This window comes from Cherax quadricarinatus, chromosome 78 (assembly GCF_038502225.1).
Source record: "Cherax quadricarinatus isolate ZL_2023a chromosome 78, ASM3850222v1, whole genome shotgun sequence".
NCBI classification, from domain to species: domain Eukaryota; kingdom Metazoa; phylum Arthropoda; class Malacostraca; order Decapoda; family Parastacidae; genus Cherax; species Cherax quadricarinatus.
The window spans coordinates 13,083,502-13,111,327 of record NC_091369.1 but is presented as its reverse complement, the minus strand read 5'-3'; the positions used below and the strand labels follow the sequence as shown (position 1 = coordinate 13,111,327).

The 27,826-nt window shown below is 38.8% G+C and overlaps 2 protein-coding genes and 1 non-coding gene across 5 annotated transcripts in view; 2 read left to right on the top strand and 1 right to left on the bottom strand.

Annotated features, from left to right (window-relative positions):
* Window positions 1–669: 669 nt before the first annotated feature.
* Window positions 670–24,503, bottom strand: LOC128701512 (cell growth regulator with RING finger domain protein 1). Of its 2 annotated transcripts, none has more exons than XM_053795219.2 (8): window positions 24,290–24,503; window positions 23,409–23,565; window positions 21,498–21,631; window positions 10,966–11,131; window positions 8,361–8,517; window positions 6,507–6,614; window positions 3,341–3,496; window positions 670–1,365 (listed from the first exon to the last, which is right to left on the bottom strand). In XM_053795219.2, the coding sequence occupies exons 2-8, from the start codon at window positions 23,513–23,515 to the stop codon at window positions 1,123–1,125; spliced, it is 1,071 nt and encodes a 356-aa protein (XP_053651194.1). In that variant the 5' UTR covers window positions 23,516–23,565; window positions 24,290–24,503; the 3' UTR covers window positions 670–1,122. The 2 variants fall into 2 exon arrangements, with proteins under 2 accessions (XP_053651194.1, XP_053651193.1); XM_053795218.2 differs by having other exon boundaries at window positions 978–1,365; window positions 21,498–21,640; window positions 24,290–24,430.
* A 2,228-nt stretch (window positions 24,504–26,731) lies between these two features.
* LOC128701513 (uncharacterized) overlaps window positions 26,732–27,826 on the top strand; it is a 13,215-nt gene continuing 12,120 nt past the window's right edge. The window contains exon 1 of one of the 2 annotated variants that reach the window (XM_053795221.2): window positions 26,732–26,813. Coding sequence is in view for 1 of the 2 variants with exons in the window: in XM_053795220.2 (XP_053651195.2) it covers window positions 27,006–27,029 (24 nt within the window). In the remaining variant the exon portion in view is untranslated. Of the gene's footprint in view, window positions 26,814–26,990; window positions 27,030–27,826 lie in introns of those variants that run through there. The other variant, XM_053795220.2, reaches the window with a different exon arrangement.
* The window catches only part of LOC128701514 (uncharacterized), a 60,071-nt gene continuing 59,184 nt past the window's right edge, over window positions 26,940–27,826 (top strand). The window contains exon 1 of the transcript XR_011394191.1: window positions 26,940–26,970. This is a non-coding gene — a transcript (uncharacterized protein). The remainder of the gene's footprint in view (window positions 26,971–27,826) is intronic.

The following is a 27,826-nucleotide window of genomic DNA, read 5'->3' as shown; positions in this document are numbered from 1 at the left end:
CACTTTTCACCTACTGAGTGTTCTATTCTATATAAGTATATACTGCAAGATGAAAAATATTCATAACAGTACTGTATAATTTTGATAAACAATAAAATATACATAACTACAAAAATAAACAAAAGCAGATGCAAATAAGTTTAAATAAGCAAATTTATGAATTACTTGACTTTCAGTTAAATACAAAGAAAAATCCTTTAAATGTGATTTACTCACTGTAACTACCAAATGAACAATTTAAGTTTTACTAAGGAATTCATTGTACAACCACACCAGCAATGCAATGAATCATTTCATTTATATCTCCTGTATATTTCTTTGTCATCAACTGGCAAATGAATATAAAACTCATCTTTTAAAAGATGCAAAAAAAATATTTTGTTACATTATTAAGAAAAATTTCATGCTACACAAAAGACAAAGCAAACATATATACAGTAGAACCCGTATCCACTGATTTGGTATCTGCAGTTTCAGTTATCCACTGTTTACTATGGCCCAAAAATACCCATAAATTTTGCATAAAAATGGCCCCAAAGCGTAGAAGTAGAGAAGCTGGCAGTTCTTCAAAGCCTAAGAAAAGCTGTGAAGTGCTTCCAATCAGTGAAAAAATGATAATTCTCCACTTATTGTGCATAATTTATCAATTAAACTTCATAAAAGGTATGTATAGGACTTGTATATAGGGTTTGCTACTATCCACAGTTTTGGTATCCATGGCAGGTCCTTGGAATGTATCCCCCACGGATACGGGGGTTCTACCATACATTTCACATTGCCTTTTTTTGAGGTGGTAACCCTAACATATGCAAAGTTAACTTTGTCCATAATCTTAATACCAATGTCTATCTTATCTTCAAGCCCTCTCTTAGCCCTACTGGTCAAGGAAGCAAACCCTTTTTCATGATTAGTAATTCCAATCATAGTATTACCAACTGCATGATGGTGCCCCTTACTGTCATATGTACAAAACAATTATGCAGAAAAGAATCATACTTAAAGCCATGTATGTATGTACTAATAAATTACAAGTGTTTCCATACTACTTAAACACACATTTACTAATAAAGATTAACTACATTTTCCTGACATTACTTTCCACAGCATTACACCTTCCTAGTTTTATTGTTGCTGTTGTACTACAAACATGCGCATTACTGCATCATGCAAACGTCTCCAAGCTGAGGGTGGCTCTAGTATTTCTGTTGTTTCTTCCTCATGAGCAGATGCTGGGTCTTCTGGAGCTATAAGAAAGTAGGCAAGGATACGAGCACGGCACATGGGACAGTTATCCAAGCGACCACAGCAAGTATCACACACACACACGTGACGACAAGGCAGTAAGGCACGAGTAGTCCTCTTGGTCTGAAGTGAATAATTGAATTATAATTAATGAGAGATCTAAACATAAAACAAGCAGCAATTATACTAGCAAAGACACTCCCAACAAGGCAGGATGACCCAAAAAAGAAGAAACATTTTCATCATCACTCACTCCATCACTGTCTTGCACCTACACTACAATTAAAAAAACTGCAACATCAACACTCCCTCCTTCAAAATGCAGGCACTGTACTTCCCACCTCCAGGACTCAAGTCCAGCCTGCCTGAATCCTTTCATAAATGTTACTTTGCTCACACTCCAACAGCACATCAAGTCCTAAAAACCATTTGTCTACTCCTGCTCTTATCAAACACACTCACACATGCTTGCTTGAAGTCCAAGCCCCTTACACACAAAACCTCCTTTACCCTCCTCCCTCCAACTTTTCCTAGGCTGACCCCTACCCCACCTTTCTTCCACTACCGATTTATATGCTCTCCAAGTCATTCTACGTATTTCGTTCCATCCTTTCTATGTCTGAACCTCCTCAACAACCTCTCCTCAGCCTTCTGGATAATACTTTTAGTAAACCCGCACCTCCTCCTAATTTCCTAACTCACAAAATCATATTAACATAATTGCAAACAAACCACAGTACGAGTGGGGTTAGAAGTCATAGCAAGTGAGTGGTAAAACTCCAGGCCAGTGTGTAAGCCACTGGGCCAGCTAGCTACAATAAGATTCATTCAACTAAGTATATCTATATACCATAGGGAGATTAGCATGGTTCCTAAATAACAAAAAGGCATAATACCATGACTGGAACAACACACAAATAACCTGCACAATTTGCAAATGGTCCAAGTCAGACTGAAATGTCGTCATAAGCTCCTCTCTCCTATGAGCAGGTTATTTTTGTGTTAGCATGGTCCCCAATGAGACCACAATTGCAAGCTTTTACAGATGAATCTCCCACAGGAGATTCATCTGACCCCACCTCACCTTACTTCTACTGTGGTTTGGTGAATACTCGTATACCTGATCAACTTGTTTTTAATATGTACTAAGGCTGTCAAAATTAATACAAGGCCACACAAACTCAGAGTTTTGCTTTTCCAGTTATTTACTGTATGGGGTAGGATTTTTTGTAGTGTGCACACCCACCACTCAAACCCATTCTCTAACGCTAGAAATTTAATGCTCTCAGCATATACGAGGGCAATGCGTTTAAACCATAGGTCTATGTGAGTGACACTGACACCAATAACATAGACTGATGTGGGAGACAGTGAAAGGGTTAAATGTGTGTAGTTAAGGTAGGAAGTGGTACAGGTTAGTAACCTATAATTACACATTCCTGTGCTTTTAACACTCATTTACCTACTCTAGCTGTATTTATATAATTGTTGAATATGCTTGTAACTGATTATGAACTGTGAAAAGGTTATTGAACAAGAAAATCTTGTAGTGAAGCTATAATATTCAATGTCACAGCAGCTGTTATTGTTGAAGGATTTGAGGGCCAGCACAGTACCATGTTCAGCCCTGCACATCCTCTGTGGAGTGACTGTCCTGCCCATTTTCTGTGAAAGGAATACACACTAAACTGAGTCAACCACTAGCTTCCTCTAGGACTTCAAAATTTTAGAAGATAGGTGATGATGCTGGTAGCTAATACTGCCTGCCACATGCTTGTGCAACTATTGTACAGTGCCACATTAACCCTCTCCATACACTTGCATATCAATAGGTGACACCAACCAGAATTTAAAATAAGATAAAATTATTTTAGCTAAGCTTGTATGGCTTTTTTTATGATGCCTTAGGGATGTAACTCTATTTATCCCTCATGTTCTTTAGTTCATGTAACATGAGCTTCACATTGCAATTTTCAGGAATGTAATCACTTATGTGAGAATCTACTGTATTTGAATTGATGCTACAGGACAAGAGATAATGCTAAACTTACATTGAACTGTACCTTTTTTTTATGAAGTAGTAAGAGCTCTAGCTTACCTGACAAATAACACAGGCTTCCTCTAAGGGTATTTCAGGTATTTCTTCTTCTTCTTGTGTCTCATCAACTTTCTCAGCTCTAGGTACTTTATCAGAGGAATTGGTGCTCTTGCTTTCACCTCCTGGACTTGAATCACTTACTTGTGTGTACAAAACCTTCAAATAAATTTAAGGTATATTTATATTGTGACAAACTATATTTAGTCATCCATAATTGCATATAATTAAAAATTAGCCTCAAACTGTCAAAATAATTATCAAATTTATAGAAAAAATTGAAACATTAAAAACTTTTTCCTTTTTTATCTCGAGTACTTATTCTGGTAATTTCTTGCTTCCTTGTAATAAAAGGTTTTACATTATATATATTTCTCTAAATAAGATTTAAAATAATATAAAGATTCTACTAACACTTAATATAAGGTGCAATGTCTAAGTCCATGAGCAGGACTGCTAACAATGTACCATTAACATGTCCTCCAAATGTCAACATAACCTTATATGCTCAAGCCAGTTTCTCTACATATATACATTTAGTCAGGGTTAGGTTAAAGTCAATTAAGCAATAATAAAGCGAGACTATTTTGAAACATAAATAGAAAATACAGCCCCATTTTCTGTAATAAATGTGCATCAGGTAGAACCCCACATTCACATTCTAATGTCAGTTACTTTACTGACAGCCTAGACCAAAAAACTGAAACCAATGTTTGCTTAGGAAGGACTGACCATTCTGTAGCAGAAGTGAATTCATAACAGTATCCTCATGTAACCAGTAAATTTTACCTTTCCTGTTCCCATATTTCACCATAAATAGCAATAAAACACAATCGGTTTAACCATCTCTATTGTTCTTTCTTTCAACGCACCGGCCGTATCCCACTGAGGTGAGGTGGCCCAAAAGGAAAAACGAAAGTTTCTCCTTTTAAATTTAGTAATATATACAGGAGAAGGGGTTACTAGCCCCTTGCTCCCGGCATTTTAGTCGCCTCTTACGACACACATGGCTTACGGAGGAAGAATTCTGTTCCACTTCCCCATGGAGATCTCTATTGTTACAGAATATAATATTTCTTAACACATTGACTGTCTCCCACTGAGGCAGACCCAAAAAAAGAAGAAATAAAAGCTTTTCGTTTTAAATTTAGTAATTTATATAAAAGAAGGGGTTACTAGCCACTTGCTCCTGACATTTTAGTCACCTCTTATGACATTCCTAGCTGACAGAGGAAAGATTCCTTTCCACATCCCCATGGAGTGAATACAGCCTCTCCTCACTTAGCAACATACTTGTTTACCAACGACTTGGACTTACGACGGGCTCTCTGACCAGTATACATACCTAAATAATGAATATTAGAGCTGATTTCCTCTATTCTGCTTATTACAATATACAGTACACTACTGTATTAACATTAAAAAAATACTAAAAATGTTATAAATGGTGCAAAGGTGACATTAAAATAATATCAAAGATGGCTGACACAAACCCACTACCATTATAGTATGCTCCTTGCTTAGTGACGAATTTATTTACCGATGTGGTTTTGGGAACGGAACTCTGTATTTAAGTGAGGAGAGGCTGTATAATATTTTTTTTTTTTTTTTTTTTTTTTTTTTTAAAAAATTCGGCCGTCTCCCACCGAGGCAGGGTGACCCAAAAAAAAAGAAAGAAAATCCCCAAAAAGAAAATACTTTCATCATCATTCAACACTTTCACCACACTCACACATTATCACTGCTTTTGCAGAGGTGCTCAGAATACAACAGTTTAGAAGCATATATGTATAGAGATACACAACATATCCCTCCAAACTGCCAATATCCCAAACCCCTCCTTTAAAGTGCAGGCATTGTACTTCCCATTTCCAGGACTCAAGTCCGACTATATGAAAATAACCGGTTTCCCTGAATCCCTTCACTAAATATTACCCTGCTCACACTCCAACAGATCGTCAGGTCCCAAGTACCATTCGTCTCCATTCACTCCTATCTAACACGCTCACGCACGCTTGCTGGAAGTCCAAGCCCCTTACCCACAAAACCTCCTTTACCCCCTCTTTCCAACCCTTTCGAGGACGACCCCTACCCCTCTTTCCTTCCCCTATAGATTTATATGCTTTCCATGTCATTCTACTTTGATCCATTCTCTCTAAATGATCAAACCACCTCAACAACCCCTCTTCTGCCCTCTGACTAATGCTTTTATTAACTCCACACCTTCTCCTAATTTCCACACTCCGAATTTTCTGCATAATATTTACACCACACATTGCCCTTAGACAGGACATCTCCACTGCCTCCAACCGTCTCCTCGCTGCTGCATTTACCACCCAAGCTTCACATCCATATAAGAGTGTTGGTACTACTATACTTTCATACATTCCCTTCTTTGCCTCCATAGATAACGTTTTTTGACTCCACATATACCTCAACGCACCACTCACCTTTTTTCCCTCATCAATTCTATGATTAACCTCATCCTTCATAAATCCATCCGCCGACACGTCAACTCCCAAGTATCTGAAAACATTCACTTCTTCCATACTCCTCCTCCCCAATTTGATATCCAATTTTTCTTTATCTAAATCATTTGATACCCTCATCACCTTACTCTTTTCTATGTTCACTTTCAACTTTCTACCTTTACACACATTCTCAAACTCATCCACTAACCTTTGTAATTTTTCTTTAGAATCTCCCATAAGCACAGTATCATCAGCAAAAAGTAACTGTGTCAATTCCCATTTTGAATTTGATTCCCCATATAATATATGCTTACTAAATTAAAAAATTATCCTTGTTGAACATAAAACAAAAGCCCCATGGGCTCAAACATCAGCAATGGTAATTTTATGTTTCCTTCCATTTTATAAATACAGTGAACCCCCGATGTACAATATTAATTCGTTCCAGAAGGCTGTTCGGGTGCTGTTACCGAACGAATTTGCTCCCATGAGGAATATTGTAAATTAGATTAGTCCGTTTCAGACCCCCAAAAATACACTTACAGAAGCGCTTACAAAAATACACTTACATAATTGTCTGAGTTGGGAGCTGTTCGTAAGTCAGGGGTCCACTGTATTACACGTGTAATGATTTATCTAGAAGAAAATGCAAATTAAAGCATGAGGTCTAATTCTTCATCTAAGATTTAGTAATTTACCTGTAGTTTGGTCAGCTGACCAGAGTACTGCTTTAGGTACTGATGGAGGATGCAGGAGGGAATCTGACACACAGAATCCTTGATGTGGATGATGGTAATCAGTGCCCCCTGAAATATTGTAATATTTGTACAATGACACCCTGATATAAGAAAGTAATGGAGGGAGAGGGATTGTCCAAGTGTCCACTAAATCTGAGTTAAAAAAAAAAAGACTATGCCTGATATAGTCCTGTACACACATACTGCAAAAAAAAAAAAAAAAAAAAAACCAAAGGAGTCAAAAGTATAATTTAGCCAGGAGATTTTGTCTCCTACTTCATGAACATAGTCAATGGCCTAGAAAGCGAACAAGAAAGTGAAAGATGCAAAATAATATTGTACTGCAGTATGAATTTTTATTTATTGTAACTCATTTGTGAATGTAGAATTACAGACTTCCAATGCAAACTTGTAAAAGTTAAAATTAGTAGTAACTGCAGCCAATGAAATTTGGAAAAAAAAAAATTAAGAAGTGAATGGTGAAGAAGTTATTAGCATAATGGTTGTTGTATAACTGTAGCAAATAATACAAGCTACTATTACTATCCGAGGGAAATGCTAACTATTATTAACACATTCATAGGTAGAGTCATAGTGCACCAGGAAAACAGAAGACCAAACCCATAAAGGCCATATAGTGCCAGCAAAATGGGAGACCAAGCCTATAAAGGCTATACAGTGCCAGGAAAATAGGAGAGACTATCAGAATCAATCAAATGAAAAAGAGGGTTGCTCTAATTTTTTGGACCAAGAGTCCTACACTGACATCAAGGCACACATGTCCCTTGAAGGGAGGGAGGCATTAAACTCGTATAGAAAATGCAGCACCTGCTGAATGTGAGGGGAAAAGTGCTGTAATAAGGTTTAAAGAGGTAGAGGATTGCTACACTTCCTTGGATCCACAGTTTCTCATCAACATTAAGGCACCCCTTCTTGAAAGGAAGATGAAAGTTAAATTTATAAAAAAAAGTGCAATAATACACAGTAATGAAGTGTTGAAAGGCAAGACAAATTCTTCAGGAGATAAAAAGCTGCCAGGATTTGAACTAAGTTCACTTGAATTTTTTTTTAAATGGCTGTTTCTAGAAAGATGGGGGGACCCATCCCCCTCAAAGAAGGTCCCTTCATGTTAGTGAAGGGATCTCAATCCAAGGAATCAGACCAATGCTCCAATACTCTGAATCAAGCCTGAATTCCTTCCATTCCTCAAGGAACTGAATGATTCCTATGGGTCTGGTGCTCCCCCCCATGAATGTAATAATAATGAGGGGGGCCCATAGGAGTCTACCCGGAGGGTGTCCCAGGGGTCAATGCCCCCATGACCCAGTACATGACCAGGCCTCGAAAACACATTCCCATCACTTACTCTCCAGCTGTCCTTCCAGAAAAACATGGACATCACAATTTCAATAATACTTCATACTGCAACATCCTTATCCATCCTTCAATAATTGCAAATTTTGAAGTAAACAAAAAATTCTAAGGTGTACACTTTACATCGATATTAAAATGTTTATTGATTATTAATTCCCTTAGTATGTAAGCATGGACACAAGTATTTTGTATGGAATGCATGCCAGAGTGTCATACACCAGGATAATGGTTAGACAATCAGAATTTAATTTCTGTTATGGTGCCTCTCAACTGCAAGAAAGTGGAAAATGGAGTAATGAAAATGAAGATAACTGATCCTACATAATGGCACCAGTCTTTATTACAAAAAAGTGAAATGTTAATAAAATTACATTTGTTGTGATTATTACACTTACTTTACCATAACAACTTAAAACTGGGACCCCAGTGCCTCCACCTTACCACTTGACTTCCATCAGTATGCTGAGGTGCATCCTGGCGCACCATACACACAACCAGTGGGTAATGCTTTCTGGGGGACTCTCCAAGAGACAGTGGTGGAGAATTGGGACACAGGTTCACTTGCTTTATACATACATTTTCCTCAGTAACATCATTTCTGAAAAAAAAAAGAGATCAGACTATAATAGGCCTTTGTTCTACCTAAATAGTTAATAAAAAATCTAAGAAAATGTTTTCTTTTTTTTTTTTTACCTCAGTGGCCATCTCCTGCCAAGGCAGGGTGATCCAAAAAGAAAATACATTCACAATCATTTATTCAATCACCTTAAATATGTACAGTATTGCACTCTCCTATACATTAAGCTAATGTCTTTTCTCAATCCTAGAAACTTGATTTATGTAACTAATAAATATATACTGGTAACATACCAACAAACTTGCCACAAGTCATCCAGTAGTCTCCAAGAGCTGCTACAACTGCTACAAAAACAGTTCTAATATGCTCATTATTAACCTGCAATTTGGAAAGGAAACTTTAAAAAACCTTTTGGTTTGTACTGGACCATTATCAAGTCATCAACAGACCAAAATATAAAGTTTCTTCTCCAAATATAGGTTATCAATGAAATGCTCCAGCCAAACTATTCTTCAATATTGGTAAGCTGGAATAATACACACACAAAATACACATAGGAGAATGAAACTAGCTATGTTTTTGTCAGACCAAAGCATCATCGTAAATTTCATTCTCTTATGTGTGGGTTCTTTGTATACACTTCTCATCATCCCCCCCTCCCTCAAGACAATACAAGATCACTGATCAAACAAGAAAAAAAAATAGTTCCACACACCACTCAAAAGAGTACACTAACAACCCTTACAAGTCTAGCACCACCAATACCTCTGTCAGAGGCTGCCTGGCACTACCAGCCAATGCAAATACCAACAATTCCATGAACCCACCCAGTTAACCTGATAAATAACTTAGTCGTCCTCGAAAGGGTTGGAGAGAGGGGGTAAAGGAGGTTTTGTGGGCAAGGGGCTTGGACTTCCAGCAAGCGTGCGTGAGCATGTTAGATAGGAGTGAATGGAGATGAATGGTACTTGGGACCTGACGATCTGTTGGAGTGTGAGCAGGGTAATATTTAGTGAAGGGATTCAGGGAAACCGGTTATTTTCATATAGTCGGACTTGAGTCCTGGAAATGGGAAGTACAATGCCTGCACTTTAAAGGAGGGGTTTGGGATATTGGCAGTTTGGAGGGATATGTTGTGTATCTTTATATGTGTATGCTTCTAAACTGTTGTATTCTGAGCACCTCTGCAAAAACAGTGATAATGTGCGAGTGTGGTGAAAGTGTTGAATGATGATGAAAGTATTTTCTTTTTTGGGATTTTCTTTCTTTTTTGGGTCACCCTGCCTCGGTGGGAGACGGCTGACTTGTTGAGAGAAAAAAAAAAGAATAAAAAAAATTAAAAATATTATTTTTAATGGACATAATAGCATGATAATCTCCCATTTCTATAATTAACTGCCATTATAAAAGACATTTCTAAACTTCTTATAGTGATGGTTGTAAAAACATGAAGCAAAAACTTATTAGGACAAAGAGAAAGATGTCGACTCAAAAACATTCTACCGGTTGATGCCTCTTAAGGTTTCAGTAATTTTTGTGTTAAACTTTTAATGTGTGGTACAGTATAAACTTTATTTCTGGGTTTCTTGCAGTGTTTTCAAAATTTTGGTAAGTAGCAAGGTGGGATAATGGTCAATATTGGTAACTAGCAAGATGGAATAAGGATTCATTTCAGCATCTCGCAGTAATGGATTTAAATTAGACAAGTTTAGATTTAGAAAGGACATAGGAAAGTATTGGTTTAGAAATAGGGTAGTTGATGAGTGGAACAGTCTACCTAGTTGGGTTATTGAGGCTAGGACTTTGGGTAGTTTCAAATTTAGGTTGGATAAATACATGAGTTTGAGGGGTTGGATTTGAGTGGGACTTGCAAATGAGTGGATAGAATTATCAGAGCTTATTTCTTGGGTAGCATTGAAAATTAGGTTGGGCAAATGTTTTGTTAGTGGGATGGATTGTAAAGGACCTGCCTAGTATGGGCCAACAGGCCTGCTGCAGTGATCCTCCTTTATTATGTTCTTATGTTCTTATCTAGTAAGGTAGCATCAAGGTTAGTGATGGCAGTAACTAGCAAGATGTTAAAGTAGTCAGCTCATGTCAGTGAACACGAGTTTGGTGCATTTATATTGCTGGAAAAAAACATTTTTTAGAGTGGTCACTGATGTTTTAGTGACCTTAGTGGGTTCAAATTCAACAAGGGTATTAATAGGGAGAAGTACATGCAGTCTAGGAAATTGAGAGCTATTAAATTATCGGAGATTAATCCTGAATAGGAGTGGCTTGGGCTGTCAAATCAGGCTCCACCAAGAGGTGTGCAACATTGTATTATATTGATGTTTATTGAGAAAATTACCCTAAAGTTAACTGAAGAAATGAAAGTATACATCAGTCACAGTTAAAACCCCTCTATACCATACAAAGATAAAAAATATAATCAGCATGATAAAAACTAATTAAAAAAATCTGTACCTTAAGACATCATCTATAACTTCTGCTCTAATTGAAGGTTTTTCAATCATATGCATGAAGAATGTTGACCAGGGAGCTAAGAGAAGTGAGTGAAGATGATCTGATGGTACACCCCAGAAACTACGAAGAGCATATGACACTTCACTTCGTAGCTTCAACTGAACATCTGCAAAAGAAAATAGTTAAATAACTAACAATATTACCTAGTCAATCATTCAAAATTCAGTTTATAATATGTCTTTACCAAAAGCAAACCATCCTGTTATGAATGCTGCAAAAATAATGACCAAAAGTATTTAAGATTTAACTAGGGCTTTAGTGTCTTTAAAAGTAGCCATAAAAAGTATCAGGTTTTTAAGATGGCACAACAGTAAGGTCAGAAATAACTCTAGTGTTGTCCATCTCTGTAAATTAATACTGTAGAACATATTAACTTTCACATACAATAATTCATTGCATAGTTTCCAAGTCACTTTACCACTACAGAACTTAGCAACAAATTTATTGAATACCACATTCAATGTACTGTACTTTAATTTTTTTTTAACACGTTGGCTGTTTCCCACCAAGGCAGGGTGACCCAAAAAGAAAGAAAAAACTTTCATCATTCAACACTTCCACCATCACTCATACATAATCACTGTCTTTCCAGAGGTGCTCAGATACGACAGCTTAGACGTCCCTCCAAATTGCCAATATCCCAAACCCCTCCTTAAAAAAAGGAACGATACACAAATAACCTGTACATAGGAGACTGAAACTTATGACAACATTATGGACTATTAACTAGTCACTAGTGTAACTAGTTAATTGTCCAATCTGGAGTGAAAAGTTGTCATAAGTTTCAGTCTGCTTTGTGCGGGTAATTTATGTGAGCCTTTTAAAATGTAGGATGTATAAAAGGCAAAGAATGTGGAGAGCAAATGAGAGTTTAAAAAGTGGTGAGGGAGTGGAAAAGGAGAGCTAATGAGTGAATGAGTGAGGCTTTATCAATAAATTTTGATGAGAATAAGTAAAAGTTTTGGAGTCATAGTAATAAGCTGAGAAAGCCTAGGGAACAACTGAATTTAGCAGTTAATAAGAACATAAGAACATAAGAACGAAGGAACACTGCAGAAGGCCTACTGGCCCATGCGAGGCAGGTCCAAGTCTCCTACCGGCTTAAGCCAATGCACCCAACCTAGTCAGGTCAGGTCACACTGACTTAAGGGAGGAACACGGCAACCGACCTGGTAGCACAAGCTATCAGGTCTAACTCACACCCACCCACATCTACTCATGTATTTATCCAACCTATTTTTAAAGCTACACAACGTTCTGGCCTCTATAACGGTACTTGGGAGTTTGTTCCACTCATCCACAACTCTATTACCAAACCAGTACTTTCCTATATCCCTCCTGAATCTGAATTTTTCCAACTTAAAACCATTGCTGCGAGTCCTGTCTAGGCTAGATATTTTCAGCACACTATTTACATCCCCTTTATGAGAAGTTTTTACAAAGTAGAAGTGATGCAAGGAGGGAAGAGTATATGGAGAAAAAGAGAGAGGTTAAGAGAGTGGTGAAGCAATGTAAAAAGAGAGCAAATGAGAGAGTGGGTGAGATGTTATCAACAAATTTTGTTGAAAATAAGAAAAAGTTTTGGAGTGAGATTAACAAGTTAAGAAAGCCTAGAGAACAAATGGATTTGTCAGTTAAAAATAGGAGAGGAGAGTTATTAAATGGAGAGTTAGAGGTATTGGGAAGATGGAAGGAATATTTTGAGGAATTGTTAAATGTTGATGAAGATAGGGAAGCTGTGATTTCGTGTATAGGGCAAGGAGGAATAACATCTTGTAGGAGTGAGGAAGAGCCAGTTGTGAGTGTGGGGGAAGTTCGTGAGGCAGTAGGTAAAATGAAAGGGGGTAAGGCAGCCGGGATTGATGGGATAAAGATAGAAATGTTAAAAGCAGGTGGGGATATAGTTTTGGAGTGGTTGGTGCAATTGTTTAATAAATGTATGGAAGAGGGTAAGGTACCTAGGGATTGGCAGAGAGCATGCATAGTTCCTTTGTATAAAGGCAAAGGGGATAAAAGAGAGTGCAAAAATTATAGGGGGATAAGTCTGTTGAGTGTACCTGGTAAAGTGTATGGTAGAGTTATAATTGAAAGAATTAAGAGTAAGACGGAGAATAGGATAGCAGATGAACAAGGAGGCTTTAGGAAAGGTAGGGGGTGTGTGGACCAGGTGTTTACAGTGAAACATATAAGTGAACAGTATTTAGATAAGGCTAAAGAGGTCTTTGTGGCATTTATGGATTTGGAAAAGGCGTATGACAGGGTGGATAGGGGGGCAATGTGGCAGATGTTGCAAGTGTATGGTGTAGGAGGTAGGTTACTGAAAGCAGTGAAGAGTTTTTACGAGGATAGTGAGGCTCAAGTTAGAGTATGTAGGAAAGAGGGAAATTTTTTCCCAGTAAAAGTAGGCCTTAGACAAGGATGTGTGATGTCACCGTGGTTGTTTAATATATTTATAGATGGGGTTGTAAGAGAAGTAAATGCGAGGGTCTTGGCAAGAGGCGTGGAGTTAAAAGATAAAGAATCACACACAAAGTGGGAGTTGTCACAGCTGCTCTTTGCTGATGACACTGTGCTCTTGGGAGATTCTGAAGAGAAGTTGCAGAGATTGGTGGATGAATTTGGTAGGGTGTGCAAAAGAAGAAAATTAAAGGTGAATACAGGAAAGAGTAAGGTTATGAGGATAACAAAAAGATTAGGTGATGAAAGATTGAATATCAGATTGGAGGGAGAGAGTATGGAGGAGGTGAACGTATTCAGATATTTGGGAGTGGACGTGTCAGCGGATGGGTCTATGAAAGATGAGGTGAATCATAGAATTGATGAGGGAAAAAGAGTGAGTGGTGCACTTAGGAGTCTGTGGAGACAAAGAACTTTGTCCTTGGAGGCAAAGAGGGGAATGTATGAGAGTATAGTTTTACCAACGCTCTTATATGGGTGTGAAGCGTGGGTGATGAATGTTGCAGCGAGGAGAAGGCTGGAGGCAGTGGAGATGTCATGTCTGAGGGCAATGTGTGGTGTGAATATAATGCAGAGAATTCGTAGTTTGGAAGTTAGGAGGAGGTGCGGGATTACCAAAACTGTTGTCCAGAGGGCTGAGGAAGGGTTGTTGAGGTGGTTCGGACATGTAGAGAGAATGGAGCGAAACAGAATGACTTCAAGAGTGTATCAGTCTGTAGTGGAAGGAAGGCGGGGTAGGGGTCGGCCTAGGAAGGGTTGGAGGGAGGGGGTAAAGGAGGTTTTGTGTGCGAGGGGCTTGGACTTCCAGCAGGCATGCTTGAGCGTGTTTGATAGGAGTGAATGGAGACAAATGGTTTTTAATACTTGACGTGCTGTTGCAGTGTGAGCAAAGTAACATTTATGAAGGGATTCAGGGAAACCGGCAGGCCGGACTTGAGTCCTGGAGATGGGAAGTACAGTGCCTGCACTCTGAAGGAGGGGTGTTAATGTTGCAGTTTAAAAACTGTAGTGTAAAGCACCCTTCTGGCAAGACAGTGATGGAGTGAATGATGGTGAAAGTTTTTCTTTTTCGGGCCACCCTGCCTTGGTGGGAATCGGCCGGTGTGATAATAAAAATAAAAAAAAATCATATCCCCCCTAATTCTACGTCTTTCTAGAGAGTGCAGTTTCAGGGCCCTTAGTCTATCCTCATAGGGAAGGTTTCTGATACATGGGATCATCTTTGTCATCCTCCTTTGTACATTTTCCAGAGAATTTATATCCATTCTGTAATACGGTGACCAAAACTGTGCAGCATAATCTAAATGAGGCCTAACCAAGGATGTATAGAGTTGAAGAACAACCTGAGGACTCCTATTATTTATGCTTCTTGATATGAAGCCAAGGATTCTATTAGCTTTATTGCGAACACTTATGCACTGTTGTCTTGGTTTCAGATTACTGCTAACCAGAACTCCTAAATCTTTTTCGCAATCCGTAATATTAAGATCTACATTATTTAGTTTATATGTGGCATGGTTATTGTCCTGTCCAACATTTAGAACTTTGCATTTGTCTATATTAAACTGCATCTGCCACTTCTCCTACCACTGCATCAGTCTATTCAAATCTTCCTGGAGTGCTCGAATGTCCTCGTCAGAATGAATTCGACGGCCTATTTTGGTGTCATCGGCAAACTTGCCGATGTCGCTCTTTATGCCCTCATCTATGTCGTTTATGTAGATTGTGAACAGCAGGGGGCCCAACACTGACCCCTGTGGAACACCGCTCGTGACACTTCCCCACTCTGATTTCTCCCCATTTATGCAAACTCTCTGCTGCCTATTTGTCAACCATGCCTCTATCCAGGAAAAAATTTCTCCTCCTATTCCATGTGCTTTAATTTTCCTCAATAGTCTCTGATGTGGGACCCTGTCAAAAGCCTTACTGAAGTCCATATACACAATATCATATTCATTACCATGATCTACCTCCTCAAATACCTTAGTGAAAAAAGTTAATAAATTCGTAAGGCAGGAACGCCCCTTTGTAAAACCATGCTGAGATTCGTTGATTAATTTATGCTTTTCAAGGTGGCTACGAACTGCCTCGGCAATTATTGATTCCATAAATTTTCCCACTATGGAGGTTAGGCTTATTGGTCTATAGTTCGAAGCTAAGGACCTGTCACCTGTTTTGAAAATAGGTATCACATTTGCCATTTTCCACTTATCTGGCACCATGCCAGTTTGTAGTGATATGTTGAAAAGATTAGCCAAAGGTGTGCTAAGCTCCTCTTTACATTCCTTTAGAACCCTTGCATACAGTTCATCAGGGCCTGGGGATTTGTTAGGTTTTAATTTATCTATTTGCCTAAGGACCATGTCACTTGTGACCCTAATAGTGCACAGTTTATTATCGTCCTGTTCTACATAATTTATCATTACTGGAATATCGCTGGTATCCTCCTGTGTAAAAACTGAGAGGAAGTATGTGTTAAAAATTCTACACATTTCCTTATCACTGTCAGTGAGCTGACCCGAGGAACTTTTGAGTGGGCCTATCTTGTCCCTGATCTTACTTCTGTATACCTGAAAGAATCCTTTTGGGTTAGTCTTCGATTCTCTTGCAACTTTAACCTCATAATCTCTATTTGCTTTTCTAATTCCCTTTTTTATTTCTCTCTTTAACTGAATATATCGATTTCTTAATTGCCCCTCTCCTCTTTTGATTTGCCTATATATGCCTCTCTTTTGACCAATCAGATATTTTAATCTATTGTTCATCCATTTAGGATCATTTTTGTTTGATCTGATTTCCCTATTTGGAACATAATTTGACTGAGCAGCTAGAACTATGCCCTGGAAAGCATCATATCGGCAACCATCACCACCTACCTGACCCCTAGTCAGGTCATTCCAGTTCAGCCCACCTAAGTAATTTTTCAGTCCTATGAAATCAGCCAAGCGAAAGTCAGGGACGGAGACTTGATTGCCATTATTAGGGGAATTCCATGATATGTTAAAACTGAGTGATTTGTGATCACTCTCCCCAAGCTCATCATTAACCTCAAGATTATTAATTAGTGTTTCCCTACTGGCAAGAACCAAGTCAAGGAGGTTATTTCCCCTAGTTGGCTCTGTCACAAACTGTTTTAAAAAACAATCCTGGATCGTATCAAGAAAGTCACCAGACTCTAAATTTCCTGTCAAATTGCTCCAGTCAATCTGTCTATAGTTGAAATCTCCCATTAGCACAACATTTTCGTATGTAGATGCCTTACGAATTTCGTCCCATAGAAGTTTACTGCACTCCCTATCAAGATTTGGGGCCCTGTAAATCACACCCAAAATTAGTTTTTCTCGGCCCTCGAGAAGCTGTAACCAAACAGATTCAGTGGCTGACGCTTCTAATTTAATATCTTGTCTAACACAACAATTTAAATTGTCTCTGACATACATCGCTACTCCACCACCTTTCCTGTTGACCCTGTCAGTGTGGAATAATTTATAGCCTTGTATGTGACATTCAGAGGGCATCTCTCTATCTTTCAGATTGAGCCAGGTCTCTGTTATAGCAATAATATCTATGTTTCCTGCACTTGCAATTAATCTTAGCTCATCTATCTTATTTCTAACACTCCTGCTATTAGTATAGTAAACCTTAAGGGAGCTAGTCCCTTGCTGCCCTCTGCTGTCCCCCTTTTGTTTGCTGACCTGTTCTATTGTCTTTATTTATAACTTCATGCTGAATGCCTTTTATACATTTACTGTTTCCAACCCTAGTGTTGCAACCTGCTTGTTTCCCACACACACCCATACCTCTATCTTCCATCAGTTTAAAATCATAGGCATTTCACCAATGGCCTTCTCAATCGAGTCTGCAAGTGCTACCACCCCTGCCCCAGAGAGATGTACCCCATCCCTTGCATACATATCATGTTTGCCATAAAAGTTGTTCCAGTTGTCAATGAATGGGATTGCAAGTTCCTTGCAGTATCTGTCTAGCCAGCAATTTACACCAATTGCCCTAGACAACCATTCATTTCCTACTCCCCTTCTAGGCAAGATGCTACATATGATTGGGATCCCTCCCTTAGACTTAATGAAATCTATAGCTGACCTGTACTTATCTAGCAGCTCTTCTCTCCTACCCTTCCCAATATCATTTCCACCAGCACTGAGACAGATAATGGGCTTGTTTCCATTACCTGACATGATATTATCCAGCCTGTTGACAATGTCCCCAACACCAGCTCCAGGGAAGCACACTCTGTCTCTCATCTTCTTATTCCTATTACAAAAAGCACGGTCAACATATCTTACCTGAGAGTCACCAACCACAAGAATGCGCTTACCTTCATTAGCAGGGGCAGTAGTACCCTTACCTTCACTGGCCACTGAAGTACATTCATCCTGGAGAACAGAGAAGCGATTTCCTACCTTCAGATCTTCACTCTTAACTTTCCTTACTCTGATGCGCCTCTCATTACTGTGAACAACTCGCCACTTGTAGCAGGTGCTGGGCTGCACCTCACTGCTGGTAGCCGTTGCTACCTCCCCACCTACAGCCTCCTCACAGTGAGAGACAGACTGCACCTCACTGCTAGAAGCCTCATTCCCCACATCTCCAACCACCTCACACTCTCTCCCAGGCCCATTGAGGTGGACCTTCAGCCTCCTAATCTCCTCCTGGAGAAGCAAGACCTCCTCCTTCAACTCTCCAACCTCAGTTTTTAAAACACTGCAGAAGCAAGCCATGCTTTGTAACCGTTCACGCTAATCCCCAAAGCAGCTCAGGGAGGGAAGCAATGAGATGAGAAGGTGGAGGTACTCAGAAGACAGAGGGAGTATTTTGAAGAGAAAGAGAGGCAGTGATTTTATACAGTGGGCAGGGAAGTATAACATCTTACAGGAGCGAAATGGGATCAAGACGGAAATGTTAAAAGCAGGTGGGGATATAGTTCTGGAGTGGTTGGTGTATTTGTTTAATATTTGTATGAAAGGAAGGAGGATACCTAAAGACTGGCAGAGAGCATGCATAGTTCCTTTGTATAAGGAGAAAAGATAATAAAAGAGGATGTAAGAATCATGAGAAAACAAGCCTGTTAAGTACACCGAGTAAAGTGCATGGTAGAATTATTATTGAGAAAATTAAGGGAAAGATAGAAAGTAGGACTGCAAAGGAACAGGATTTAGGAAGGGTGCAGCAAGTGTAGATCAAGTGTTTACACCGAAGCATACGAGAAAATGATACTTACATGGGTAAGGAACTTTTTGTTACATTTATGGGTTTAGAAAAGGCATATGATTGGGCGGACATGGGAGCAATGTGGCAGATGTTGCAAATGTATGGAAGAGGTGGTTGGTTACTAAAAGCAGTAAAGAGTTTTTATATGGATAGTGTGGCTCAAATTAAGGTAAACAGGAGAGGGGGGAGGGATCATTTTCCAGTAACAGTAGGTCTTAAGAGAGAGATGTGTGATGTCACTATGGGGTTTTAAACAGCTAATGCCAGGATGCAGGAATTAAAAGATAATAAATCTGATACCAAATGGCAGTTGTCACAGTAGCTCTTTGCCAATGACTTTTTTTTTTTTTTTTTTTTTTAGAGGTTCTGAAAAGCTGCAAAAGTTAGTGGAGAAATTTTAGGGGGTATGTAAACAAAATTAAAAGTGTACATACAGAAAGTACAAGGTGATGAGTACAACAAAAATCTAGACAATGAAAGATTGAGTATCAGATTGGAGGGAGGAAGCATGGAGGAAGTAAAGGTGTTCAGATATTTGGGAGGGAACTTGTTGGCAGATGGAGCTGTGAAAGATAAGGTGAACCTTTGAATGGAAAGGAAAAAGGGGAATGTACCAGAGTGCTCTGATACCAACAAAATTGTATGGGTGTGAAGTATGGTTTTAAATGTTGCAGTGAGGAAGAAGCTGGAGGAAGTGAAGATGTCATGTTTGAGGGAAATGTATGGTGTGAATATTATATAGGGAATTCAGAGCTTGGAAGCATAAGAAAGCATGGGGTTACCAAAAGTATTATTCAGAGGGCTGAAGTGTTGAAGTGGTTTGGATATTTAGAGAGGATAGAGCAAAGTAGGATGACTAAAAGGGTATATAACTTTGCTGTGGAGTGAAGAAGAGTAGGGGTCATCCCAGGAATGGTTGGGGTGAGGGGGTGGGTTAGGAGTAAAGGAGGCTTTTGCATGCTGAAGGCTCTGACATTCAACGGGCTTGTTTGAGAACATCAGATAGGAGTGAGAGGAACCAAGTGGTGTTTATGACTTTACATACTGTTGAAGTATGAGAAGAGTAACATTTATTAAGAGATTCAGGGAAACAGTTAACTGGACTAATACACAAATAACCCACACATAGGAGAGAGAAGCTTCTCTCTCCTGTGTACAGGTTGTTTTGTGTATTGTTCCAGCCATGGTAATGTGCTTTTTTGTTTAACTGGACTTATGTCCTGGAAGTGAGAAGTACAGTGCCTGCACTCTGAAGGAGGCATGAGGATGATACAGCTCAAAATTCAAGCTGAAAAATGTCGGCATACCTCTAGCAAAACAGCAATTGAATGAGTGACGATGAAAGTATTTCCTTGTTTTTATCAGGTCACCCAACCTCAGTGGAAGACAGCCAGAGTATTAAAAAAAAAAATTCAAATTCTTGTAATGAACAATATTCTAAAAATTATTGCTATTTTTATAGTTATGTATTATATAATAATCAACCAATGTATTTATACTAAGTTTTGCTAAGCTGAAGTATTCGTTATCTGAAATGCCAAGCATAATATAATAAGTTTTGGTAAAACTATGAGGACAACGAATGTATTATGATTAGTAATCCCAGAAGGTTAATAAACCAGGATAACCCAAGAAAGTCAAGTAATGTGACTTATTTGCACTGATGTTCTTTGTTTAGGTCCTCTCCAAGATGTAACTCACAATTTAGTCAACTAACTTTTTGGTAATATCTATTTACTGCTGGGTAACCAGGGCTGCAGGTATCAGGAGACTTGCCTATATGTCCTGCCTCACAGGGTTTGGTCCCGGGTACAAAGTCAAGTGTACTACCACTGCTCCATAATGTAACTACAATACTGAACAGTAGTTTTCCAAAATCAACTTTTAGATAATGAATGTTTTTACAAATCTGTACATTATTATAATTTGTATTAATGTATATAGGAAATTATTGCAGTTCATATCAACAAGAAAATTAAACTTCTTAGTCTTACACAAAATTACTATGCATACAATGGGTTTCTAAATAAATCTTTATTTTCAAAATGTATGTAAGTGTATGTAGGTAGTAGGTTGGTAGACAGCAACCGCCCAGGGAGGTACTACCGTCCTGCTAAGTGAGTGTGAAACGAAAGCCTGTAATTGTTTTACATGATGGTAGGATTGCTGGTGTCTTCTGTCTGTCTCATAAATATGCAAGATTACAGGTACATTTTGCTACTTCTTCTTACACTTAGGTCACACTACACATACATATACAAGCATATATACACACACCCCTCTGGGTTTCCTTCCATTTTCTTTTTAGTTCTTGTTCCTGTTTATTTCCTCTTACCTCCATGGGGAAGTGGAACAGAATTCTTCCTCCGTAAGCTATGCATGTCGTAAGAGGCGACTAAAATGCCGGGAGCAAGAGGTTAGTAACCCCTTCTCCTGTATAAATTACTAAATTTAAAAAGAGAAACTTTTGTTTTTCTTTTTGGGCCACCCTGCCTCGGTGGGATACGGCCGGTTTGTTGAAAGAAGAAGATGTATGTAACTGTTATACAAAATTAGGTGACATTTAATCCATACACAATGAAAAGATCCTGGTTATGAGGAGTATTTAAGGAACATTGAAACTGAAGCTTAAAATTACAAATTACAACACACACATTAATGCTTGTGAGCCAACGAAGAGCCTGAGAAAGGGACACCAAGAACTTGTACCCTTATAGCATGTCTCATAAAACCCACATTAAAATTCATAAATCTAATCCAATAACTTGCCTGCTGGTAGAACTTACCTGCAAATGATGCATCCTTGGGCTTGTGCAACTCAAGAGAGAATGGAACAGGAACTTTCTGGAAATCAACTTGAGCCATGGGAGGTGGAATGAAATGTACAACACTGTTGCCAAACACATTTCCACCTTGTACCCTGCAAATACTCAAAACACAAACAAAAATTACTTGTGAGAGGTCTGAATCAACTACCTTTCAAGTACAGTATGGTAAAATATTTTCATGAACCAATTAAGATGCAACATTTATAACAGCTAAAGGCTGTTCATGAATATAGTAGATCCTCTAAATCGATACATCTTTTCTGGCTTTCTTTTGTGCCTAACAGTCTTTTATTACATGCAAACTACATTATTTTTGTACCACATAAAAAGAAATAATAATGATACAGTAACACCTTCATTAACAAGTCACCCTTATCAGTGAAGAAATACAGTATTTTGAGGTAGGATATCTTTGTCATCAACACCACAGTATCAGTATCACTGTCACATAGTGGTGCAAGTACCAAGGTTGTGAAGAGAAGAAACCCAAGAGCTGTGCACTTGCCTAAGCTAATGGCCATCACAAACTCTCGTACTCTAGCACACCTTTGATACAACTGGTCCCACACCATAAAATTGTACTGATATGTGAGATTTACAAAAAGCTGAGGAGAAGATAGCAGAGGTTTCACTGTATAAAATAAAATCCAATAATGCTAGGAAAAAAAAAGTGAAGCCACAGAAATGTTAGGAGAATTTTTCTTAAATCACCAGCCATCTCCCTCCAATGTAGGGTGACCCGAAAAACAACAAACATTTCACTGTTATTCACTCCATCAAAATTTTGCCAGAGGCATGCTGAGATTACAGCTCAAAACCCCTCCTTCAGCAAGCAGACACTGTGCTTCCCACTTCCAGGAATCAAGTCTGGTTAACTGGTTTCCCTGAATCCTTTTATAAATGTTACCTTGCTCACACTCCAACAGCACATTGTCAAAATAACCACTTGCCTCCACTCACTCCTATCTATCATGCTCACCCATGCCTGCTGGAAGTATTCATATTGTATTTTTTTGTGAAGTGCTAAGCCCAAATAGGCCACTTAATTGCAGAGAGTAGTCTCTTGATCCTTTATTTCTTATATACAGTATCATACATGCAAAGTAAGAATGAAATGTATGGGACAAAAGAAAGACTAATTCATATAACATAACTTGCAAAAGCAGTTGATGAAAATAGTGGATCCAAATTGAGACAAGAATAAGAATACTATATATAATGTCACTTATAGAAATGTGTAGATACTATTTCAGTACATAAAATGCTAAAAAATATATCAAAATTATCTGAAAAGGTTTAAAAAAAAAAATAGAGAAGAACAGCAAGAAAATTCATGGTTGATTGAGTGTGAATGTTAAGGATAAGCAGAAGATAACTGTAGAGTAACTAGTGAAAAAGAAGTTAAATTCAAATGGGAGATTATTACTAAATTTACTGGTCCAACACAAACTGTTAACATTAGTCTTAAGGGCATACAGAGGATATGAGAACATGAAATAGTAAGTTAGAGATCTAACCTAGGATAACCCAATGGAGCCAAATAACATGACTTACATATTATCCAGTTCTTCATAAATGAGTAGCACAGCAAAAAACAATAAGCACTGCCCCAGCCAAAATCCAGCTAAGTGAACGAATCTATTCCTTAATGTTTTGTCAGTTTGTGTGAATCTACAGATGTTTACTTCTGCATCTGTAAGCTAGGCTCAGAGTGCCTCAGAGTTAACAGCCACAAAAGTATGGTAGCTTTAGCTTCATAACTCTGCTCCCACGCCTGAATTTATTTCCAATGTTTGAATCTGGCACTTATTTTCTGCCACACAACACCTCATATAGTTGACAGAGATATTCAGCCATATGTATTCTTACCTGATAATAAAAATAGCCATGACAGCAAAGCATACTAGAACTCCTATTATAGAAAATAATGAAGACAGCTCAGCAGCAGCCATTAGGACAGCTGTAAATGTGACCATATTCCAAGACAAACCACTACTCTTTAATCCTGGGTTTCAGGTCTCAGCATCTGCAAGACAAAAGAAAAAGTTAATTTGGGTTTCAAAACCAAAGAACTACTGAACATAAGAATACCTTAATCAAAGTAGAATATAACTGCCTCCTCTTATTATTACATATTTAGGGAAAACAATAAACCCCTAGGGGTCTTACAGTGCTTGAGTAATGGGGAAACAACCAGGTTTAATCCAAGGAAGGGGAGGACAAGTCTAATTCCTTGGATCAAAAGCCTTTCACTGGCATCAAGGAATCTTACTAGAGATGTTCTCCTTTCATTAATATAGCAGTTTTCAATTATACCCATTCTTCATTTATTCAGACTTTCTACAATAAATACAATGTGATTTGTTCCAATGAGTGTTAAATGTGAATTGTTCCAGCCATGGTATTGTGACTTTTATTCTATAATACTACTGAGGGTACACAGGTGTTATGGCCACACATATATAGGACATTATGTAAATTTAACCTAAGATAACTTTTTTCACATTGGGAACTCTGGGAGAACAACTCTTAGTCTGCAAATTCAATTGTGTAAAAAAAAATTATCAATAATGCTTTTCGTAGACAATATATAACATCCATATTTTTTTACAATGGTCATGATGGCACACAGATAATTGCACTAATATATGCAATACTAATATATGCATCACTAATTTATGAACATTTAACCCAGGATGACCCTAGAAAGTAAAAAAAAAAAAAAAAATATGTTCCACATCCTAGCCTACCATTGGCAAAACAAAGTATGAAAGTTCACAAGTCGACGACATAATTCAAGAGTGGATATTCCAGCAGTAGTGCCAGCCAGCTTGATATGGACGAACTCTCCAGTGCCAGTCTACCACCAGGAGTGGCACTCAGGCTGGGATAGACGAGCGTGTCAGTCTACCACCAGTAATGCCACCTAACTAAACACAGTCTACCACCAGCAGTGCCACCCAGCTTGTGTTGTTGTTAGGGTTTTGAAGGCCACCGCAGCTTATGTTATGTTGAACCCTGCTTCCCGAAGCCAGGGGAAAATTTAGTAACCAAATTATAACGGAAACAGGAAAGGTACTAGTTTTCTCTGAAAATATAAACTGTAACACATGTTCTTTATTCGGTCAGGTGGACCTGCTTGCTGAAACTCCAGTAGAGCCAGATGCCTTCACCTGAATAAACAACCGGTTCTTCTCAGGCCTAGAAATCTGCAGAGCTGAAAGAGGACCTGGGCGCCCCAGCAAGTTGGTCCAGCGAGGCTGTGTAAGGTTAAAATAAGATGAGAGTTGCTCGGAGATTTAAACCTGAGAATTATCCACCTAGGATAACCCAAGAAAGTCAGTGCGTCATCGGGGACTGTTTTTCTTATTTTTGTGGGCCTTCAATCTTGTCTCCAAGGATGAGACCCACACTTATGTAGGCACATACCTCACCACCTTTTCTATTCCTATCTCAGCGTTTTATATCCTAACCTATTTTGACCTCGTCGTCAGTCACCGTAACATCCAACCAGGATTCAGAGATGGATATAACTGCCGCCCTAGTTCTGTTAGCTAGAATCCTAATCTCTGCCAATTTTGATAGGGAACTAATAGGGGACAGTGTAATAAAGTGAATGCCAGACTGAAGTTCCTGTACAGACAAGCACAGTGTCTACCTACTGAGGCTCGCAGGACCCTATGTCTAGCCCTTATACAATGTCATATGGACTACGCTTGCTCTTCATGGTACTCTGCCTTGACCCCAGTGAATATACAATGACCCTCAATGGAAATACAAAGACCCCAATGGAAATACATGGACCCCAGTGGAAATACAAGGACCCCAGAGGAAATACAATGACCCTCAATGGAAATACAAGGACCCCAGTGGAAATACAAGAACCTCAATGGAAATACAAGGACCCCAATGAAAATACAAAGGACCCCAATGGAAATACAAGGACCCCAATGGAAATACAAGGACCCCAGTGAAAATACAAGGACCCCAATGGAAATACAAGGACCCCAGTGAAAATACAAGGACCCCAATGGAAATACAAGGACCCCAGTGGAAATACAAGGACCCCATGGAAATAAAAAGACCCCAATGGAAATACAAAGGACCCCAATGGAAATACAAGGACCCCAATGGAAATACAAGGACTCCAATGGAAATACAAGGACTCCAATGGAAATACAAGGACCCCAATGGAAATACAAGGGCCCCAATGGAAATACAAGGACCCCAGTGGAAATACAAAGGACCCCAATGGAAATAAGTGTCTTACTTTTTTGGGTTATCCTAGGTAATTTACACATATGTTACTAGATATGATAATTGTACTTATGCGTACCTGTAAGTAAGTAAGTAAGCAAGTTTATTTAGGTATACACAAATACATTTACATAGATTATCATACTCCAATACTGAAACTATATACTGTGCCAAAACAAAAGCATTCACATTGCTAAACTCACAAACTAGTATTTAGTCACTTAGCCATAATACCAACTTACCTCATAATTTGTAATATTTTACAATTAAGAATAAAACTAAGTATGCCCGAAATGCCTAGCCATGCTAAGCGTTCTAGTGGTACACTCTGTAATCACAATTTTACTACATGTAAACCAAACAATAACCAAATTTCTGTAAACTCAGCATTGTAATCCTTATAGAGAATAAACTTTGAATAGCAGCATGTGTGTAGAGAACCTGGGTAACCCATAAAAGTCAGATAAAGTGACTTATTTCAATTGGGGTCCTTACTCATGAACAGAGGGGGTTGTATGTGTGAATTGTTTATGAACTGGAATGCTTTCATTATTTTTTTTTTTGACAAACTGTGCTTATGCGAGTAATTTCTTATTCATTTAAGAAGTGTTTTAAATAAAAAAAAATAGTCCAGCAGATAAAATAACTTGGGGTACGAACCAAATTTAATTATTTTATCAATTGTAATTCATCGCTAGTTTTATGCTTAGCGGCGTCAAATATAATTTTCAGTAATGGTGAAAATGAATTCTCATTTGAGTTTACTAGGTTATCCTAGCTTAAATTTACGTAATGTACATTCTACACATTTTATAAATCTATATAGTGTAAAATATTTGTAGATTTTTCAGAATAAATAGTGTTATTATTAATTATATCATTTTATCACCATTACTAACAAAATTTTGTTCAGAGCAATAAATTTCATTTTAGGTCTGACCTCCTTTTTTGAGTAGCGAGAATCGTCGACTTCAGAGACCAGCCTCTGGGAGCCTACATTATCTAATATAATACCAGGTAAATCCTCCTACTCTCTCCATTTTGCAAAAATATTGCATGTGCAGCCTCTGATATTCATAATAACGTCAATATATGTCAGGTGAGAGGAGACTTCAGGACGACCCATGACGTATACTCGACTTGGTTAAAGATAAACAAATCTGACTTTTGAGATGTGGGCAAATATTTTATGATATTTTACGATATTTGATGAACTTGGAGCTGCATTATGATGTCAGTGGTGTATTATGCAGCGTGACGTCCAGTCTCACTGGCATGATTAGATACTTTTGTATAATTTGTTGCCATTTTGTGGTTATTTAATTCGTTATAGAAATTGTCAAAAAAATGCCAGGGATACGTTGGTGCTGGGATGTCTGGGATAGGTTGGTGCTGGGATGTCTGGGATAGGTTGGTGCTGGGATGTCTGGGATAGGTTGGTGCTGGGATGTCTGGGATAGGTTGGTGCTGGGATGTCTGGGATAGGTTGGTGCTGGGGTGTCTGGGATAGGTTGGTGCTGGGATGTCTGGGATAGGTTGGTGCTGGGATGTCTGGGATAGGTTGGTGCTGGGATGTCTGGGATAGGTTGGTGCTGGGATGTCTGGGATAGGTTGGTGCTGGGATGTCTGGGATAGGTTGGTGCTGGGGTTTCTGGGATGTCTGGGATAGGTTGGTGCTGGGTTGTCTGGGATAGGTTGGTGCTGGGATGTCTGGGATAGGTTGGTGCTGGGATAGTCTGGGATGTCTGGGATAGGTTGGTGCTGGGATGTCTGGGATAGGTTGGTGCTGGGATGTCTGGGATAGGTTGGTGCTGGGATGTCTGGGATAGGTTGGTGCTGGGGTGTCTGGGATAAGGTTGGTGCTGGGGTGTCTGGGATAAGGTTGGTGCTGGGGTGTCTGGGATAAGGTTGGTGCTGGGGTGTCTGGGATAAGGTTGGTGCTGGGGTGTCTGGGATAAGGTTGGTGCTGGGGTGTCTGGGATAAGGTTGGTGCTGGGGTGTCTGGGATAAGGTTGGTGCTGGGGTGTCTG

Bases quoted from the DNA above. Each gene is read 5' to 3' on its own strand.
- LOC128701512 (XM_053795218.2), bottom strand. From the start codon at position 23,515: ATGGTCACATTTACAGCTGTCCTAATGGCTGCTGCTGAGCTGTCTTCA. The intron at 8,518-10,965 runs GTACAGATTTTT...TTTTTTTTTCAG, and splicing joins GTTATAGATGATGTCTTAAG to AAATGATGTTACTGAGGAAA. The intron at 1,366-3,340 runs GTAAGCTAGAGC...TATTCACTTCAG, and splicing joins AAGCCTGTGTTATTTGTCAG to ACCAAGAGGACTACTCGTGC.